Source organism: Siphateles boraxobius, unplaced genomic scaffold, assembly GCF_051911475.1.
Source record: "Siphateles boraxobius isolate OS27281-9 unplaced genomic scaffold, OSU_SipBor_1 15, whole genome shotgun sequence".
Taxonomy (NCBI): Eukaryota; Metazoa; Chordata; class Actinopteri; order Cypriniformes; family Leuciscidae; genus Siphateles; species Siphateles boraxobius.
The window spans coordinates 2,324,574-2,346,888 of NW_027508755.1; the positions used below are offsets into that span (position 1 = coordinate 2,324,574).

Consider the following 22,315-nt stretch of genomic DNA (forward strand, 5'->3'; position numbering starts at 1 on the left):
ATAGTTATAATTTTCTCCCTGATATTATCAATCTTGTAAGTAAAAAAGTTCATAAAGTCATTACTGCTATGCTGCTTGGAAACATCTGGGCTTGAAGCTTTATTTTTCATTAGTTTAGCAACTGTTTCAAATAAATACCTAGGGTTTTGTTTATTTTTTTCTAATAGGGTTGAAAAACAAGCAGATCTAGCAGTTTTTAAGGCCTCTCTGTATGCAATCATGCTCTCTTTCCATCAAATGCGAAATACCTCTAGTTTTGTTTTCTTCCAGTTTCGCTCCATTTTTCTGGCTGCTCTCTTAAGGGCCTGAGTGTGCTCGTTGTATCATGGCGTTGGACTATATTCTTCAATCCTCTTGAAGCGCAAAGGAGCAACTGTGCCTAAAGTGCTGAAAAAGAGAGAGTTAAAAGTTTCTGTCGCAATATCAAGTTCTTCTAACCTATCTGGGATGCTGAGATGATGAAACTGATCAGGAAGATTATTAATAAAGCGATCTTTAGTGGCAGAAGAGATAGGTCTAACATATTTGTAACACGGAGTCGGCTTTGCAGCCTTGGCTAAATGAAGTGTACACAATACTAGATAGCTATCTGAGATGTCATCGCTCTGCTGCAGAACTTCAACAGCATCAACATTGATTCCATGTGATAATATTAGATCTAGAGTATGATTATGTTTATGATTATGACAATGAGTAGGTCCTGACACGTGTTGTCTAACTCCAATAGAGTTAAGAATGATTTAAATGCCAATCCCAATGCATATTTTTCGTTATCTACATTTATATTAAAATCACCAACAATTAGGACTTTATCTTCAGCCATTACTAACTCTGATAGAAAGTCAGCAAATTCTTTGATAAAGTCTGTATGGTGCCCTGGTGGCCTGTATACAGTAGCCAGTACAAATCTCAAATGTGATTGATCATTTAAGCAAGATATTGTTACTTTAAGCACCAACACTTCAAACAAATTATATTTGAAACTAGACTTCTTAGTAATAATTTTGGTCTGTTTGTCAGTGTTTGCTTTAGTTGGACTCTTGACCCTTGACTTTCAAAATGCTCTTTCAGCAAATGCAATCATGTTTTCAAAGAAAATTAAGACAAATGTTGTCGTCTGTATGAAAAAAAGAGCAAATTAAAACCTTTTCAGTTTTTAATGCAATCTTGTCGTGTAAATGTAACCATCTTTAATCTTCGGTTCACAGAAAATTCCTTGGTGTTAAATTAACACCGTTCGGTGTTCATATTGGAACTGCCAGCAGAGTGTTAAAAGTAACACTGAAGGAGTGTTAGAGTTAATTTGATAATTAAGTGATTAATTGAGTGATGGTTGTTCGATTATTGAAGACACCTGGGCCCAGTTTTTCAAAAGTAATCCAGTGGGATTTCGGATCATGGATTGGATCAAGTCTTGGAAATGGGTTTTTCGAAGGCAAAAGAGGGATTCCGAACAAAGATCAGAGCATTTAATCCGATCTTACATTTGATCTGGATCAAACCTGCCCTCTGGGTTTTTCAAAACTTTGAACTCATTTTGGGATCTATTTGATCCAAAAAAACAGGATTATCCTGATCCCATCAGAAGGGTGGATTCAGTTGTGATTTTTCAAACCAAATAAAACCAGAGTTTTTTTTTTAAGTGAATGATCACAAATTCAATGTTTACTGATGATATATACATTTATTCATATTTGAAGCATAAGCATGTCACATCTAATGAGATATGGTAAACAAAAACAAAAAAATCTAAAATCTCAAAGCTATCAGCTGTCAAATAAACATCACTGTTGCTCACAGCTCTATAATTTCAAAGTATATTAATGGCAATGACAACAACAAATATACTCAGTCATTCAGTAGCCTAGTTCAATAGCCTAGTATGTAGTAAGAACATTGGCGGCTGTTCTGGTTCTACATCAGGCTCAGGTCCATCAAAATTGTCATCAAGAGGGACATGACGCCTGGTGGCGATGTTATTCAAAACAATACAGGCAAGGATTATGTTGCATGCCACCTTGGGTTGTACTCGCAAGTAATTAAGACACGCAAACCGTCTCTTCAGGACTCCATTTAAGCACTCAATGGCACATCTTGTTTTGCAATGTGAGGAGTTGAAGCGTGCCTGCTCAGGTGTGTTTGCAACTGGAAAAGGGGTCATTAGCCATGGTAGGAGTGGATATGCGCTGTCTCCCAATACTATGCCTTTTGGTGGGTGGGATTGAAGCTCTCTGTATAGTGCACTCTCTCTTAGAATACGTGCATCATGAACAGAACCTGGCCATTTCACAACACAGTTGGTTATTATGAGGTCTGCGTTGCCCACAAGTTGGATGTTGATGCTGTGTCTCCCCTTTCGATTGACATCCACTCCCTTTCACAAAGTGCTTGAATATGCACATGAGTACAATCAAAAGCACCAATAGTGCTAGGCATGTTCCCCATTTGAAAAATCTTGTGCTTAGTGTGAGCTGTCTGGCCATCCTTGGGAAAGGAAACAAATTGATTGATCAGACTGCCCAGTGCTACTGACATAGCCTTCACCACATTACTCACGCACTGCGTCAAAAGGGGTGTATACGGGAGAATTCAGACAATGAATACGCCCGCTAAATGTGCTGTTTGGCAGGGATCTTTGGAACTTTGTTACGCGTACCTGTAAATGCCCGCAAAGGCCCGAAAACAGGAACTTGTCTGACCACATGCTGTTAGTTGATGGCTTGCTTTGTAAATGCAAATTTTTTTTTTGCGACTGGCAGCTCAAGATTGCCCCTATTCCCCTGCCCCCCTCATTAGTATTCAGGAAAGGTGGGCTGATAAGTGCTTTACATTGTGTCAATCTACAACAAAGACTGTAGACCCTGAAAAGCAGTTTGTATCTGGGTGTCCTCTGCTCTTCAAGATGGCTTGCAAAAGATCGCTGGAGTTTTATGGAGAGCAGGGTAGAGATGTTACTCCTTTACGTCGGGACAATGTGGCTTTTCAAACTCCGAGTCAGAACGAAAACAGACTGGTGTATATGGTAAATGCAAGTTTGAAGAGGATATTTGATAAGCTGGAGACGATGGACAAGAGGTTGGATAAGATGGAGGCTGACATCAATGAGCTCAAAGAGACAAAAGAGGAGCCTGCTTCAAAGACATTAAAGAGAGCTGGGAATAATTCTGTTGCGGTAAGTTATTTTCTGACCGTCACAAACATTTGGCGGTGTCCGCTTAACTTCGTGTGCTTTATTTATTAATGTATTTGAATTGAGTCCTCATACTATGTTGGATGTTTACAGAAAGCTGTACGGAGATTGCACAATGGGGAAAACAACATACACAAATATGACCCACAGACAAGGTATATCTTTAAAACTATTGTTTCATAACAGTCCTTTCTTCTAAATTATATTTTTAATCAACCTTCTTTAATTACTGCTCCACATTATATCCTCCCCCCACAACCTCGAGGTCACAACCTATCTTTATAATGGCGTCTCCATGGCTGTACTGGACGTAGATCCTGCTGTTTTTAAAGGTAAGTCACAAGAGAATGTCCCAAGGCTACAACTATTTAACTGTATAGATTAGTTAGTTATAAATAAACACATTCTCCCCCCTCACTATCTTCCTCTCTCTAGCATCCTGCAAGATGTATTTTGAAACTGTTAGAAGGGGTTACAGGATGGCCCAAGATGAGAACAAAGACAAGATGGAGGACAGCAGGATCATTGTGCGCATGAGACAAAGAAAAAGAAGAGTAAGTGTAAATAAATATAAATCTCAGTAAAAGACTCAGCCTGGGAGAGGCTCCCATCCCAACCAATTTGATATTTTCAGTGGTTTAATTACTTTTTTCCCTCCTATTCTGCAGCTGCTGAGCAGCAGGACTGGCGTTCTCCAGACAAGAGGAAGAGGCAGCTATCTGGAAGACTACAACAGTTGACCACATGTCTGAAGAGGAGGATGCTATCTTGGATGGAAAGTCAGTGTGGGTAGTACAGTTTTGTCTGCGCTGTGTGGGGTGCTACAAAAAAGACTGGAAGCAGACCAGAAGTACTTGGGAACACACCATGCACGAGTTGGTGCAGATCGAGTCGCGGTGGAGACCACAGAAGCTGGCCTGTGAATTATTTTAGTATTACGCATCTAAATATTATTCTATAGTATAATTTGAATATTCTGTTGTTTTTTTATATGTAGTATTATTTATATTATAAAGTATTATTTATAGATTGTATTATATATAATTCTATATAGTTTTCTATATATATACTGTATTTATATATTCTATACAATTCCATATTGTTATCTATTTATAAATTGTATTGTTTATATATTGTACTATTTATATATTCTAAAGTATTTGTATATTATATTTTTTTCTATATATTATACACAGGCCTTATATATTATGTGGGGTTATATATTGTATGACTAATAGTAAAGTGTATTCTGTGCTAATGTATTTTTATTTATAGAATTTTGAATGTGTGTATATATATGTCATGTGCCCAGTGTCATTTACAAATAATAAAAATAACAAACTCAACTTTGTCTATCTGATTACCTTGACATTATAACCATGAACACCAATGATAATAAATATTAATAATGAGTAATAATAAACCCAAATAAGGCCATAAACTGGACCAATAGCAGCCAATCCTATGTAAGACCTCTGACCAATTGAAGGAGGCCACTGCCTTGTGTCCCAAAGGTGTGAAATGCTAATATTCCCTTGCATTGACCCCGACCGGGGGATTATTCACCATGGTAATTGATGGCCCTTAGTGGCTCCCTGCTGTGCCCCAAACTTGGTACATATCCAGGAGTATTCGGGATTGTGTGACGGGACAGCAAACTCCTGTACACACACGTTTATTTGTGGAGTACACAGGAGTACTCAGGAGTTTTACATGCCCGATTACAGCTCTTTTCACGCAGTGACGGTTGCTTTTCTCACTCCCATATTGTCACCAATTACTTGGTAGAAAGTCCCACATGCGTTAAAGCGCAGGGCGATTAAGCACTGTTCCTCCACGGATAAAGCATTACTCCTTTGGGTTTGGTGTTGAAGTGTTGGCCTGACAAGATCTACAATGTACTTAATGTCATCTTTCCCAAAGCGCAAAACGTGCATTCAGTTCTTCTGATGTGTATTGTTGGAGTGGTCTGGCACGCTCAGCATGCACCCTTTGACGGTACCTTCTCCTATGGTAACGATGAACAGTACCTGCCATGTGGATGCCTCTGTAGGTTAAGAGAAATGGGTGCAAAGACATGATGTGTTTAAATGGTGTCACCCATTAACCAGCAATGAGCTGATTGGTGTAAGCCTATTTGAGCACAAGCCAAAGCAATCATGCTCAAGGCTTTTAAGATCAGTGTTGGCGACACCACAGAGTAGGAACCATGGAATGAAAAGGGCCTAATTTCACGGTGGCAGAAACCTGTGCAATGCTGGAGGGTGTTCGGGCCAATTTTGCCTCAATAGTAGGAGGTTTCAGCTCTGCAAAGGGTGGAGAACTGACCAAAAAAGGAAAACACAACATTTGGGAGGACATAACCAATCATGTCAATGCCATGGGGTACGGCCAAAAAAGGACCATGAAACAGGTTATGTTGCGATGGAAGAACCTCAGGCTGAGGCAACGAAAGACCTTACTGAAGCCAAGAACCCCCAAACAGGTAACAAGCCATATAAGAGGGGTGATCTGCTTCCGTTGGTCATGTTGTAACATAATCATTAATTAACCTGAAGCACTGACTTAAATTTAAATTACTGTTTACAGCATAAGTTCCAAAATGTTCAATATAATTTAAAGAAATTCTGAAAAGTAGTTCTGACAGAAAGTGTATGATTATCAACAATGGTGACAAAAAGAATAAATAGGAAAAGGAAATTAAGACAATACAGATCATAATTTATTCATAACGCAATGCATGATTGGAGCTTTGAATGATTTTTGATTGGTGGCACCCAGAATGCACTGGAACATGCTTTATTATTGTCACCATAGTTTGATTCACAGGCTGATTATTGATGTCATATAAAGATTTTTTCCCCCATTGTTGAAAAAAATCTAAATTAAGACGGTCTGATCTATGGCACAAACATATTGTTGGTGAAAATAATTTCTTGGTAACAAATAACTGCTTATGGTCAGCAATACCATTAGTTCAGAATTATTTTTTGGTCTTCTGGGCACTATATCACTAGATAATTTATCTTCCTGTCTTTGCAACAAATTATATAAAGACTACAAAGATCACAAACTCAAATAAAAAGTCGTCAAACTAGCCAACTGAAGCAAACACCGATCAACATAATGGTGACCAAAAGTTTTCTATAAAACATTGGTATCTAAACCTCTGTTAATTCTCTGCTGTGTGTGAGTCTATCACTGAGTGCGTCTTCTGTCTGCACCTTTGTGTTTTGTCAATGTATTCTTTTGTGTTAAAATCTGTAAACTGTATATAAACTCTGAATAAAAAGTTAGCATTGTATGATATCTCAAGTATAAGACATCACTATGTAATCGAAAGCTTCCCAAGCACAGACAGTAACACAATAACAGTGATTATGTAAAGAACCAAGAAGGTCACATCTATGATTCTTGCCACACCGGTCCAGGACAGACATGTCTTCTGTCGTTGTTTTCGTTGAGTTGCAGCCCAACACTCAGTGAGGATCTGCTTCAGACTGTCAAGGGTATAAGACTGCTTTTCATTCTGATCTCTAACTGAGGCTGGAGAGTTCTGCTGGTTTCTTACACCGCCTGTAAGAGGAAAACAGCAAAGCACGGCTCTGGATAAAGACTTTTGTCTGAATAATCTCATATGTGTACGACTTTTTGTTGTGGAATCTTTGTTGATACTCCATTATAGAAAAACAAATTAACTTTACATGTGGTTTTGGGGTGGCTTGTTTCATACGGAATTACATGGTTTTACATGTGCTATTTTAATCCATCCACCCATTATCCAAACTGTTGCTGGAACAAGTTCGCTTGTTTTTCATGGAGTCGAATTTACCCAAAGATTAATTTTATTTGATATTCTTTGTATGTGTACCAAAGTGACAAAGCAAATAAATCTAAAACTTTATTTCACAAATAAACCTTCATTTGTGAAGTAAAAGTATAAACTACAGGAAAATGTTCCTCATATTCAGATGCGGTGTCGACTCTTACCATCTGATCCACTATCAGTAGATGTTGTTTCCACTGATTTCTTCTCAGCTCCTTTAGCCTTCAGATAATTCACAAAGATGGTCTCCATAATGCTGATGCCAATGAGACAGAAAATCGCAAGGCAGAAAATCCCTGTGAAAACATCAAAACACAAAGCAAAAAGTTAAATTAACTCTCCTGGGGGTTTATTTGAATCCAAGACTCAAGAGCTAGTGTTAAAAATAGCTTTACTCTTCCAGGTGTCTTCAATAATGCTCAATCATCTCTTAATGAATCACTTAATTATCTCATTAACTTTAACACTCTTGACTGTTAATTTAACACTCATATTTTAAGTCACCATTATAGTGATCGGTAACCACCGATTTATTTGATTGGTCACCACCATTATGGTGACCAATCAAAACTCATTCATAGGTCCCATCATGCTTTGCAGGTAATCTGAATTGTTTTAGTAATTTCCTATTTCTTATTGAATATTCTTTTTGTCACCATTTTTGAGATTCATACACTGATTCCTGATGTCTTTGTGTGCCAAAGATAAAGACTGTCTTTTAGTTTTCATCAGATGTACTTTTCAGAAATTCTTATGATTATATTGAAAATTGTTGATCTTATGTTGTAGAATTACATTGATGCTGTAATCAATAATATAAACAGTGGCGTCATGCCCATTCAAAGTGAGGGGGCAAGTGCCATTTTTCCTCCCTGATAATTTGTTTGTCACAACTTTAGTCCTATTATGCTCCATAATTACCAGAGCCTATAACGACTCAAATGTATTCTTCTGGATGCGTAATAAATCGGTCAGCATCAGCCCGCCCCTTTTTCCTAATATGGTGTCTGTGTATATCAAATCTAGAGCAGTGTTGGGGGTAACGCGTTACAATAATATTACTTTTCTGGAATAACGAGTAAAGTAATGCATTACTTTATAAATTTACACATTAATATTTGAGTTACTTTTTAATAAAAGTAATGTGAGTTACTTTTCAGTTTAATTAATTTGCATTAAAAAATTAAGTACTGAATTAAAATGAACGTAGTCACGTAGAACACGTGTGTGCCCTGCGCTGGAACAAACGCTAGTCAGAAACGGAGATGGCAGGCCAGATTACATTACTGCGATGGAAGTATGCTCATTATTTTGAAATCGTCGAAGAAAAGGAGAAGGGAATAATCGCTAAGTGTAAACTATGTGTTGGTAAACAGCTTGTCAACTGCAAAAAACATCACATCAAATAAAAATAAAAACAGCTGCACGCAAAGCACAGCACTGCAGAGTTGGAAGAGAGAGCGCCGCCGAATGATACCTGCACCCCGCCTCAAGCTAAACAACAAAAGCTTGATTTCAGTTCATCATGATCATCACCAGCTAAAACAGTTAGTTCCACTGAACTCAACAAATTGGTTGCTGCTTTTATTGTTGAGGAGATGCAGTCGCTGTCCACTGTGGAGGCACCCACATTTAGAAATATTATCAGCAAAATCTCTGACAGGAGCCGTGCTGCCCGATCGTAAAACCTTTGGACAATGCATACATGGAAATGGAGACCGAACTAAAGAAAACTTTTGCCGATTTGGAATATGTTTCAATCACTGCAGATTTATGGACTGCTCACAGCTGCACAATACATTGACAATACATTTTTTTGCATTGTATTGCAGATTTGATCTGACTTTGTGCATAAAATAATTTTGTTTTGAGGACACTTAATAGAAAGCTGACAGATCTGTTTAATTGGTGATGTTGTTTGTTCTCAAGTATCATCTTATTGTCCTCTAATAAGTTAATAAAACATTTTAAATGTTTGAGATATGTCTTTTACCCTAATATAACTTATTTCATAATGGCAATTTGCTAGTACTACACTCCTTATTATAACAATGGATAGTGAATTAACTTTATATAGTCTACCCACACAAAAAGTACAAAAGTAAAAAACACATTACTTCCCAAAATGTTTAATGTTTATTGATACTTTATATAGCATGCATAGCTCTGGGATCAGGAAGTTCTCCGAATATAATAATATTCTATATTATTATTCAATATATATGTGTTTTTAAAAGAACATAAGGTGCTTTTATAGGCTGTTGTTGAATATATTACTGCTTTAAACACTAGTACAATAACTTCTCAGTCGAAAAAAACACCTGTAAGACCTGAGAGAGATCAAGCCTCATCCAGGTAAGAAAAAGAAACGCAAAAGTAACACAAAAGTAACGTAACACATTACTTTCCATAAAAAGTAACTAAGTAACGCAATTAGTTATTTTTTGGGGGACTAACTAAATATTGTAATGCATTTCTTTTAAAAGTAACTTTCCCCAACAGTGATCTAAAGCGCTACACGCGTATCGATAGCTAGCCTAGTCTAACCGTAAACTAGTTGTCAAACTTCTTTCAAAGTCCTTCCTCACATATTAATATTAAAATAACTTAATTTCAGAGCACCACAAAGTCAGACCTCAGCACCTTTATGTACCTTTAATGTAAGATTGTTCTTAGGTCACAAACCAATTTAATATCATAACATAAAAACTACAATGGTACTGTTTTTAAAATCATGTGTAGTAGGCCTAAGTGTACAGTAAGTGTGTGTGTAAACATGCTTTAATGAAGTAGACTTCAAAAGCTTTTGAATTTGAGCTTACAGTTCTTGCATAAACCTGTCTTTTACATAAACTTACAAAATAGATACTTTAACTTAGTCCTCAGATAGAGGGTTGCTGCTAGCTCCGTAAAGGTATTTCTGTCCCTCCCAAACTGCATTGAAGTGGTATGTTTAGCAGCCAGAATTAAAAAAAATTCTAACCTCTTAACATGATCCATATCAACCGTCAGAAAACAATTGCAACGTCTCAGATTGTGCCCCCCCCCCCAGAATTTTGGCTTGCATGACGCCCCTGAATATAAATTTAAGTCAGAGATCAGGCTTTACATGAGTTCAGTGCTTCAAATAAAATATGATTTTGTTAAAACAAAACCATTCCCAGCAGGTCCCCTTTTCTCTTTGTTCATCTGACTGTTATAATTCAATTCCAGTAATTCAATAAACTCCTAGGAGAGTTAATTTAACACTGGAGTGTTTGCTGTGTGCGCCACACGTGTCACTGCCTAAACTGAAATGGACTGGTCTTCTTTTTATTAGTGGAATAGAAAATGGGCAAACAGCTCTCAGAGAGGTTGTCGTGTCCACACATGCATTTATTTATTTCATAAAATTGCAGCATTTTACGTCATATAATCGCATAGGCTTGACATCGTGATTGCGATATGATTAATCGTGTAGCACTAAGAAGCATTGACTGTTCTGAATTAAATCCCTAAATTCTCAACTTTTAAAGACAATACTCTAAGTTAATTCATATGGTTTGATTGTTGTGATTTAATTTGTGTTTCAAAAAATAAGCGATATGATATTAAATAATCTGGTCAAAGTTAGACTCACCTATTAGAGGCATTTTTTGAGACATAGAGGGCAGTGTGTTACTAAGAATCAGCAGCATCACAGAAATAGACAGCAGTAAAGTCACTTTAAAGCTCAGCTTTTCTTCTCCGACAATGAAGAAGGAGGCCAGATCCAGCATGAGGAAGAAAAATACCGGTACTATAATGTTTATGACATACAGTAGAGGTCTCCTTTTAATGCTGATCTGTCATAGAGAGAGAGAGAGAGAGAGAGAGAGAGAGAGAGAGAGAGAGAGAGAGAGAGAGAGAGAGAGAGAGAGAGAGAGAGAGAGACATTATGAGTAACATTAGCATCACAATGGACTTGATGTTGGCTATGTAAGTAACATTAGGTGGATAAATTAATTAAATACGGGTGGGCAGTATACCATTATAACAGAAAAAAAACAGTATGGTATCTTATCACCAGTAATAATTGATTTAGACAGCACTCTAATCATATTTGTTACTAGTAAGAATTGAATTAGTCTGGTCATATATCATCCCTAAATAAATATAAAATAAAAAATTTTCATTTTAATGGTGAAAGAATTAAAACAAATATGTGGTTTCCACACTGGAGAGGCAAACTTTGTGCAGAGGTTACAGAGAAGAATACACAGTGTCAAGCCTCATCACAATGAGAATGAGTATTGTACACTGTGAGAGTTGTGAACTTAAATGCAGGATATGTTGTGTATATTTTCAAAATTGCTGCCTTGATCAACACAATGGGCCCTATCATAAACCCGGAGCAATGCGGCGCCAGGCGCGACGCAAGTGTGTTTTAGTTTCAGCCCGACGCAGTTTTAATTTTCACGTCCTGCGCCACGTTGTTTAAATAGCAAATGCATTTGTGCTCATCTGTTCACCCATGGGTGGCTGGTCTGAGAACCAGGTGTGTGTTCAGGCGCATTGTTGGAGTGTTACTATTTTGAGGAATTGAAATAGACTGAGCCATTGATCATCTGAAACCTGGTCTGACTGAAGTCAATGGCACAGTATTTTTTATTTATTTATTTAAAGAGCGTGTTAGTGATGTGAGCCTATAGGCGGGTGCTACAGTTTGTCCCGTAGATGTTCTCGCTTTAACCTTTAACCTCACACACACACATAGCTTTAACCTTTATTCTCTCTCACTCTCTCACACACTCACACACACACACACTAACGCATTCTCATCCTTTGGCGTCATATGTGACGCCATATGACAAAACGGCGAAATACTACGCACATGGCACCCTTTATCGTCAATATAACACGCACTGTGATGGGTAGGTTTAGGTGTGGGGTAGGGTCTGGGTCTCATATTCACGCTAAAGGATGCCAGTCAACTTTATGACGCCTTGGGTTCGCGTGTTATATTCACGCTAAAGGGTGCCATGTGCGTTGTATTTCGCCGTTTTGTCATATGACGTCACATATGCCGCCAAAGGATGAGAACGGGCTCCACACACACACACACACACACACACACACAAAAAAACACACACACACACACACACACACACACACACACACACACACACACACACACACACACACACACACACACACACACACAGTAAAATTACTTTAGTAAATATTAGTGTTTTTGGTTATGGTTCAAAAACACTATAATATTTATTAGAGTCACCACAAAATTTGATCCAGATGCAGCTCACATGTAGGGGACCTTCACAGAAAAATGTTCCTCCTAGCTTATTTCCTTTCTGAGTTATAACCTGTCATAAGTTTATGAAGCGACAACGCGCAACGCGTCTGTGTTGTACGTCACACTCATCACACGCATGATCAGCATCGGCCAGTGACGTACAACACAGAAGCACTACGCTATTACACTATGTGAATTGACTCGAGGCCCACAGAGAAGGAAATGAATAGTTGAAATAAAGAATTTTGTGCACAAAAAGTATTCTCGTTGCTTGATAAACTTAAGATTGAGCCACTGTAGTCACTTGGACTATTTTAACGATATCTTTAATAACTTTTCTGGGTCGGCAAGTCTCAATCCCTTAGAAGCCTATGGAGGAGTGATCCAGCTCTCTGATTTAATCACAAATATCTTCATTTGTGTTCCGAAGATGAACGAAAGTCTTAAACAACGTGAGAGAGAGTAATTACTGTCAGAATTTACATTTTTGGGTGAACTATACCTTTAAGAGGAATATCATTGGATCACAACATAGAGAGAGGAATTGGGCTCTTTTGACAGATTGGTAAGTAGTCTTTATATATTATCTTGGCAACTGTCTAGGGTGTGGCCCAAACAAGCACTTAGAGCACCCTAGAAAATGATCACTCGTAAGTTTAATTAGAAACAAAATCTGGGTTTACAGTGCATGTATTGAAATGAATAAATAATAAAATAAAAAGGCCCCTGCCTTTTTATGGGTTAAAATTCTTTTTTTTAATAATTGTATTTATATATTTACTATTGGCTTACATCCATACCCTGTGCTCTGTACCTGATATATCAGCAGATCCATTTCATTCCATATTAAGATGGTATCGCTAATGTTGTGTACACTTTGAAGGTCCCACTCTCCCTCGGCCTGAAAGGTCTCCTTCGACTCTTGTGTTATAAAACGGGGATTTGATATTACATCAATTTGAATCTCCTTAACTGTGGGAACAGACATTAACATTTTATTATTTTATATCGAAGTTAAATAGTTTAGAAGAATAAAAAATATTGTGTTTGTTTGTCAAAACTGATTCATGCGTTTTAGATGTACCTGAATATGCTGTAGACTGAAATGTTACATTGCATATTTGGTGGTCAAAGGGAAACTTGTAGAGATCCATCTTACAGGCCGTGGTCAGAGATAAAAAGTCAGTTGATAATGTATAGCCGTCACTGAACAACAGCACATTTGGAGAGTCCTTTGTTCCAAACTCAGTCTTGATGCTAGATGGATCAAATATAATTTAACAATGATTATTAAAGACATGATGATTGGAGACAGCAGGTATTCAAATCAATGATATGTTGGCTTTAATTAACTTTTTTATGTCAACAGGTTCCATAAATTAACTTCTTTATGTCAACAGGTTCCACATAACTGGGTTACATTAAACAAACATAATTTGTTCATGTAACTTCAACACACTCAAATAAAGATATGTTGGCTTAAATTAACTTGTTTATGCCATCAGGTTCTGATATGTTGGCTTTAACTTTTGTATGTCAACAGGTTCTGATATGTTGGCTTTAATTAACTTTTTTATGTCAACAGGTTGCACATAACTGGGTTACGTTAAACAAACATAATTTGTTCATGTAACTTCAACATCATGGAAGTAAGTCATTTTAAGTGATCCAATTAAATTCTGAGCTGAGTGTAAAATGAACACTGAAGCAGTGTTAAAGTTAATGAGATAATTAAGTGAATAATTGAGTGATGATTGAGCATTATTGAAGACACCTGATGTTAACAAGCAGAATCACTGAAGGAGAAAACCGTAATTTTAAGTCACCATTATGGAGATCAGTGTGTGTTTTAGTTGGGCTCTTGACCCCCACATTTTTAACTTTAGATTTTGATTGGCTGCTGTACATGAGTAACAACAGCCAGATGATCACTTAGAAAAGGTGGTCTGATGATATTGGTTGCGTTTTCACATAATCATTATATCACAATGTGTCTTCAATCAATATGTGATCACCTTTTTTATTTGATCATCTTTCATTATAACTCATGTACAGCAGCAAACAAAATCTAAAGTTAATGTAGTGAGGGTCAAGAGCCCAACTAAAACAAACACTAATCACCATAAAAGAAAAGGTTCCATCTTGTCTTGGTTATGCAAATAATGTGCTTACAAAATCGTATTTACTGTGGCAAGTATAACCAAGATACAACGAGATAAGATAATGTTGCTGATGTTGACTAAATCGTGATGAAGAGGCTTGGTTAACTTATAAGATAACTGATAAGATAAAATATATACCATCTTTGTAATGCATCGGATGTGATATTTTGGAGATTTTGGACTACTCTAGAGACACAGAAACGTCAAGAATCATCTAATGAAACTAATCAATGGTGACATGCTTAATGCTGCATTGCGTGCTGGATGCCAGCAAAGTAAAAAAAAAAAACTCATCCTTTCCTCCCAGCATGCATTGCGGTGTGAATGAGTCATGCTGGTTGTATTAAACATTAAAAAGTTTTGCTAACAACGTTGTTATTGATTGTATGATGAGTGATAAAGTGTCTCAATGTCCAGGCAATAAATTTGTTACTAGAGATGTAGCATCTTTAAAAGTTTTATTGTCACAGTGTTAATGTGTTAGTTACTCTTTTCACAACATCTGTACTTCCCATACAACACTTAAATAATCATTCAGTTAAATGTCTTAGATTCAGACAACTTTATCTAATCTGCTTTATCTTAAAACATCTTTATCTCAATCATTGCTAATGCACAAATGTCTTCTAATAACATTATTGCATTTGCTGAAAGGAAATATATATACTAAAATTCATGGGTCAAGAGCCCACTTAAAGCAAATACTGATCACCATAATGTTAAACAATATTGTCAATAAATCAGCAACATTCAAACCTCTGTTGACTCTCAATAAGAACTTTTGTAGACCTATGACATAAATAAAGTCTGGTTAGCAATAAATGAAGCTGTCAATGCTGTTTTGTTGCTTAACCCTCCTCTGCTGAGATCTTGTTTGTCATTCCTCTGTCCATCAGAGTGATTCTGCTTGTATTATCAGCTATCTTCAATAATGCTCAGTCATCACTTAATTAATCACTTAATTATCTCATTAACTCCAACACTGATTTAGTTTTACATTAAACAATCTGTAGTGTGCACACTGAGCAGTGTTCATTTCATCTGGGCTAACCCAAGTGGGCCCTACATGGAAACCGAGGACAAAACTTACTGGGCCCCAGATAGATAGCCCAGGTCAAACCCATTGGCAAAAAAAAGGTTCCAACAGAAGAAATGTGCATACCTCTCTTTTATACTAATGTCTGGAGTCCAAAACATATTTTTGGGGGCTATAAATGAATCAATTCCACAAAATCCGTGCGTATCCCACGTCATATTCGAATTTGGCCAAAGCTAGAAGTTGATGTACAAAATGATTAGAAGACATAATACAGTATGCTTGAAAATCAAATAAAGCCTCTGATCATAAGTGACAAAATTATGTAAATTGAGTAAAACTTATATTCTGTTTAAAAACACTTACAGTTTCTAGTTTGACCAGTGTCGAGATGCTCTGGGCTTTTTCATTCTGTAGATAAAACAATGTATGATACTACAGCTTGACATCCCATAATGACCTGAACGAGAAGATAAATCATGCTGGACACATACCACTGTGATGGAGGTCACATACATGTCCACAAAAATGGTGGCAGGGATGACCTCAGAGGCGTCGGCAAGGAAGTCGTTGAATATCAAGGGCCACATTTTGGTAAACTGAGCGTCATTTTTGTCCAAGCCGAGTCGTACAAAAAGAGCCTTTTTAGCTTCAGCATATTCTGTAACACTGCAGTCTTTAGGCTTCCACCCTGTGCATTCACTGTTAAAAAATGCTGTAAAAAAAGGTCAGTTTTAACAGTAACATACTGTTCCCTTTTGATATAGTTCACTCGCATTTCGTCAGTTTTAGCAGACTAAAGTGACAATTAACATTACATATGCTAAATGATGACTACACTGTTAAACCTTACCAGGCTTTTTTACAGTAAAATACTGGTAACATTGTTGCCAGTAATTTACTGTTAATTGTACAGTTCTTTACTGTAATCTACAGTATGTTACTGTAAAGATATCATGCACTAAATTAAAACTCTAACTAACTTCATTTGCAGAAACTGACTGCCTTAAATTGACCAACTGCGGTTTAAATTTATTAACTAATTTTTATATTGCACGCATAATGTGAGTAAAGCATTTGTGTGAACAACATTCATTCAAGATCACTAAAACAAATATTTTAAATAAAGAGATTTCCCCTGGACAAGAAACTACACAATCACCACCTCTTAAACAAAGCAACATACAGGTGCTGGTCATATAATTCGAATATCATCAAAAAGTTTATTTATCTCAGTAATTCCATTCAAAAAGTGAAATATGGATATTATATTCATTCATTACACACAGACTGATATATTTCAAATGTTTATTTCATTTAATAGTGATGAAAAATCCCAAATTCAGTATCTCCGAAAGTTAGAATATTACTTAAGACCAATACCAAAAAAGGATTTTTAGAAATGTTGGCCAACTGAAAAGTATGAACATGAAAAGTATGAGCATGTACAGCACTCAATACTTAGTTGGGGCTCCTTTTGCCCTGAATTACTGTAGCAATCCTACTTGAGCAGGAAACAAAAAGGTTTTATGATGTAGCTCTCGGCTCCTCTACGTGTTTACGATCAAAGACACTGCTTATAATGCCGAAGCAACTCCATTGGTTGTTTGGTGGGAAACCATACTCAATATATGGGGGTGGAGTCTAACATATGGGTAAATAGTTTGAATACATGCTGAAAGAAACATCCCTCTTGTTTGTTCATTGATAGACCTCTCTTCCATTAGATTCATTTTGGTATTTGCAAAGTAAAGGCAACACTCCTTTCCCTTTGATTTCTTGTAGCTTTACCTTTGCTAATTAACTGTGACGGTTATATTTGACCAAACAGCATTGGTTATATTACTAACAGACATGAATGAACAATATCTATAAATTAACGTATCTAGATCAGTGTTTCCCAACCCTGTTCCTGAAAGCACACCAACACAACAAGCTTTTGAACTATTCTTAATCAAACACAACTGTTGTAACTCATAAGCTCATTAGTAGAGACTCCAAGACCAGACATAAATGGGTCAGATAAGACGGGAGACATCGGAAAAATGTATTGTTAGTGCGCCTCCAGGAGCAGGGTTGGGAAAAGCTGATCTATATTAACAAAACAAAACAATTTTTTATTTGTTGTCATTTGTGATGCCTAATGCATTAACTAATGTTAACAAATTGAGCCTTGTTGTAAAGTGTTATCATTAAACAATATTTACTTACCCAACGAGAACAGAACAAATATAAGCCAGTGTAGGTGCATGTTCAATAGTGAAAAAAATGATTTGTCTGAGAAACTTCTGCTGTAGGATGAGGTTTCACTCTTGAACATATGTCAGTCATTTGGTCATATTTATACACTGTGAGTGAGACACACATTCTCACTCCCACTCCCAATTAGTGACGGAACCAGTATATTTTTATTTTTGCCTTTTTCCTCATTTCACAAGACTTGTATTGCATAAGAAGTTTTCTTAGACATTAAACTATTGTTCTTCATTAAAAAAAAGTTTAACGGGTGCAAATCATGCCTCTTTTCAATGCATTTTTCAGAAGTTGCTTTCACGTGTTATTACTAACCAGATTTAATTTATTTCTGTCTACAGAAGCTCTTATTGAGAATTAACAGGTTTTGGTGTTTTATTGAAAATAAAATAGATTTTTTTTATTTGTTTTTATCGATTCATTGAATGTTTCATTTGAAGTCACTAGAATCGTGATTAGTGACACCTTTATTTGACCTCTTGACCCTTGACTTTTTTTTTGTTTTCTGTTTGTAGAAAAGTGCAGGAGTAATCATGAAATGAATAATATTAAATGATCATATTACCATCATGTAGTTTATTAAACTTAAGCTAGACTTTTATCTTTGTTAGATGACATTTAAACTGGTTTAGCAAGATTAGTATGTTGCAATTTGCTTAAATTTTGTATTTAAATACACAGTTCAACAGAATATTACTGTCCACAGTATCTAACAAACATCATGAATCAGCACATGAATCTCAACAATGGTGACAAACTTAAAACATGTCGCAATGCATGCTTGGTGCCATCAAGTACTCCTCGCTGCAGACTGTAGCGTGGTGACGTCACATATTCACGTCACATATGTACATCATGTATGTGTTACCATACATGTGCCATATCGCACTGACAGCACATGAGCGTTTCGCGGTGAAGTCACGTGTTTTGACATCACGCGTCTTTCAAACGCATGCACAAATTTGACATAATACTTGTAAAGTATGTCAATGTATTAAAAAAAACTCTAAAATTATAATGAAAGCATCAAAACTTAGTACAAGGCACATCCATAGTTTAACAAACCTAACTAACCTGCCTGACCTAAGGTAAACTAAAAAGGAATTTAAGAGTATATCTTGTTTAATATCTGAGTAGTATTTTGTTTAAAGTTCATTTTCACATTCTGTTGCACTTCACTGTGTAAATTACTCTAAACATTAATGGCACCTTATATATTTCTAATTGTAATCATTCCTCTGTAATAGTTAATAATTGTTTATTTTTGTGAATTATATAAGGCTATTATAAAACATTTATTCAAATAAAGTTAAACCGGTTACATACAGTACTTTGTCAATCTCTGTATCCAATATTATGCATGACAACTCAAAAAAACTAACTCATATTTCACACCTTTGTTTCAAAACAAAGATGAATATTGTGTAAAAGAAAAACTCTAAAAAAAAAATTAATTAACCGAGCAATAGCCCTCAACCTCCTTCTTGGAATAAAATACACACTCAGGTGGGCAGTCCTTGTATATTGCAGTGCAGTGCAAGCACAGAGTCAACGGTTAGCACACCTGGAACACTTGCTTATATTCTCTGGAAAATGCAGTTAATGCACTCAAGTTCACAACACCTAATTTAGATAAAATACAGACAAGATTATTATTACAAGAATCTTTCATAGTTTTTTCATCAGCTACCATCCCTCCAGCGTGCACATGCAAATGAGCACCCTTGAAACAAAGAGCCATAAACCAAATTCTCTCACTTGCAACTTCCACCTTTCTTATTAGCCGAGCCAACCCGGAGATCTGGCACCTTTCTGATGCTTTATATTGCATCTACACCCAACATTTGCTCTCTTGGTTTCTCAGAATGTTCAGGGTGTTGTGCTGTCCTGCGGGGATTTGCTACACTCTTCTGATGGTTTTCAGCTTTCTCTTTCTGCAAATTGTATAGTTGTATGGTGTATAGCGATATGACCCAACACCCAAAAGACTATCAAAACACTCCCACGCAGCCTCCATTCTTCGCGAAAGATGGATAAAAAAGCACACAGGAAACAAAAACCTTGAATAAATTATATACAACCCGCCAAATCAGAGAGATGCCCATTCCCACGGGACTAATATTATCACAGGACCTCGGTGTTCGGAGAAATATGGTAGTTCATTTGCGGGGGAATTTTTACTTTACAAATTACAGACATGGCTGATTCGCACAGGATTAAGATCACAGACAACCTCCACAATTATTACAAATGACTAAAGGTAATACTTATCCCGTGCGAATAGGGCTTAAGAAACGTACTTTGTTTATGAACAAAATCAACTAGTTAAAAAAAAAGTTTGTCAAGACAAACTTTAGGTTGGCTTGAGAAAGCCTAGCCTGAAAGTTTGAAATAGTTTTAAAAGCTTGAGTTCAAGCTGAAAGTTTTGAATGTCTGCATAACTTTTTTTAAAATCTAAAACATTGATGCTCTCTGGCATCTCTTACAATTTAAAGCCGTTAACACAAAAGCACAATTGTTAAAACAGCATAAATAATGCTTATTGACTTACTGCCATCGAATCCATCGCCGGAAGTGATTGAAATGAACTGTGCTTTCGCACATGCGTATTATAAACAGACGATACGTCATACTTTGCGAATGTTTGGTAACACATACGTGACGTTCATACATGACGTGAATACGTGACGTCCCCGTGCTACAGTCTGCAGCGACGGGTGTCTCGCCACTATAGTAGAAAACTCATCCATGACTCCCAGCATGCATTGCGGCATGAACCTATCGTTTGTCACCATTGTTGAGATTCATGTGCTGATTCTTGATGTCTGTGTTTGACTAGCTCCTGCTGCTGTCAAAACTTTCTGAATTTTTTTTTCTTTCTAAGAAATTATTCTGCACCGTTGGATAGCAAATTAGTTTCATACGATCTGGGCAACCAATTTTCACTGTTAAATATTTCTTCACGCTAAGGTGAAAGTAACCAATCCACAAAATTAATTTAATGCATAGCTCACATAAAAAACTGGATGACTATTAATATCCTACTACTTAATTCTGAAAAAAAAAAACAGATATTGTAATTATTGGACAAAAAACTTCCTCACGTAATAACCTAGAATACTGTCTAACACTTGATGGCTGCTCTGTCAAGTTCTCGTCGTCGGTTAGGAACCTGTGTGTGTGTGTGTGTGTGTGTGTGTGTGTGTGTGTGTGTGTGTGTGTGTGTGTGTGTGTGTGTGTGTGTGTGTGTGTGTGTGTGTGTGTTCTTTGATAGCAATCTTTCATTTGAAAGTCACGTGTCTAGTATCTGTAAAACCGCATTTTTACATCTTAAAAATATATCTAAATTACATCATATGCTCTCAATTAAAAATGCAGAACAATTAGTTCAACCGTTCATGAGCTCAAGGCTAGATTATTGTAATGCTCTACTGGGTGGTTGCCCTGCCATTTTAATTAAGATTTCAAATTCAACATAACCTTCGAGCAATAACTCTTGCTCTGTTGAGGAGAAAAACTGAGGGCGCTCTTTGACCATTGTGAGCAGCCAATAGCAGCGTTGCTGATCAATGTTTCTACTATCGATACATATCCTCTTTTAAACCAGCGCATGAACGCGCAATGATCTCAGATAACGCAATCCAGCGATACCAATCCTAAACAACAGGTGTGTTCGAAGAACCCAATTAGTCAGATCATGATTAGCCCGATGATATTATCTTGGATGTCTCATTTGATCTCGGATATTTTAAGCAACGTACGAAGAACGGACTCCTGGCCCCCTGACTGAGCCTGGTTTCTCCAAAACTTTTTTTCTCTACTCTGTCACTGATGGAGTTTTGGTTCCTCGCCACTTTCACCTTTTTAGCCTTTCTTCGCCTTTGTCGCCATTGGCTTTTGGCTTGCTTAATTGGGGACATTTAATTTTATATTTAACAATATTATTATTATTGATTCAGTATTATTATTATTAGCCGTTAGACACTGTTGTTTTCAGTTAAATCGGCCCCAAGTTAATAACTAATGATCGTTGGGACGGAAGTGAACAAATCAAAACTAACTTTAGCTAGACAATAACTTTATTCTAGTGCTGCTGTGAAGACAAAACAATCTTTGTTACTTTATTTTCCTATTATCACTGTATAGCTGCATTGAAACTATGTTGTTAAAAGCGCTACATAAATGAAGGTGTTAAGATAAGATGATCAGTACTTGCTGATTATAACATCATCAATCAACATCAGATCATATATTCTACCACAATAAAAAATGTATTTTATTAAAATACCGTTTCAGCAGTTAGAGAAAAACTAGAAGAAGAATAGAGTCAAGAGGTGTAATGGTGCCATTAATCCCAAATAAAGGTGCCATTAATCACGATTCTGGGGACTTCAAATAAAAACATCAACATCTAAACCTCTGTTAATTCTCAATAAGAGCTTGTCTATGTAGATTCATGATGTGTAAAACATCCAGGTAATAACATTTTCTAACAAACTCTTTATTAAACATCACTGGACTACATTAAAACAAGTTAACAATACGTTTCAGAAAAACTGTGCGTGCTCTTTGGCCA

The 22,315-nt window shown here is 36.5% G+C and overlaps 1 protein-coding gene across 3 annotated transcripts in view; it reads right to left on the reverse strand.

The window, feature by feature from the left end:
- The window catches only part of LOC143738614 (5-hydroxytryptamine receptor 3A-like), a 115,821-nt gene that overhangs the window by 88,382 nt on the left and 5,124 nt on the right, over positions 1 to 22,315 (reverse strand). Inside the window, exons 1-9 of one of the 3 annotated variants that reach the window (XM_077230625.1) lie at positions 17,698 to 17,750; positions 15,981 to 16,201; positions 15,853 to 15,897; positions 15,613 to 15,722; positions 13,373 to 13,545; positions 13,103 to 13,260; positions 10,636 to 10,840; positions 7,181 to 7,312; positions 6,415 to 6,766 (exon numbers count right to left, since the gene is read on the reverse strand). In XM_077230625.1, coding sequence (XP_077086740.1) covers positions 6,519 to 6,766; positions 7,181 to 7,312; positions 10,636 to 10,840; positions 13,103 to 13,260; positions 13,373 to 13,545; positions 15,613 to 15,722; positions 15,853 to 15,897; positions 15,981 to 16,201; positions 17,698 to 17,737 — 1,332 coding nt within the window. In that variant the 5' untranslated portion in view covers positions 17,738 to 17,750 and the 3' untranslated portion in view covers positions 6,415 to 6,518. Of the gene's footprint in view, positions 1 to 5,890; positions 6,767 to 7,180; positions 7,313 to 10,635; positions 10,841 to 13,102; positions 13,261 to 13,372; positions 13,546 to 15,612; positions 15,723 to 15,852; positions 15,898 to 15,980; positions 16,202 to 17,697; positions 17,839 to 22,315 lie in introns of those variants that run through there. The other 2 variants (XM_077230623.1, XM_077230626.1) reach the window with 2 other exon arrangements.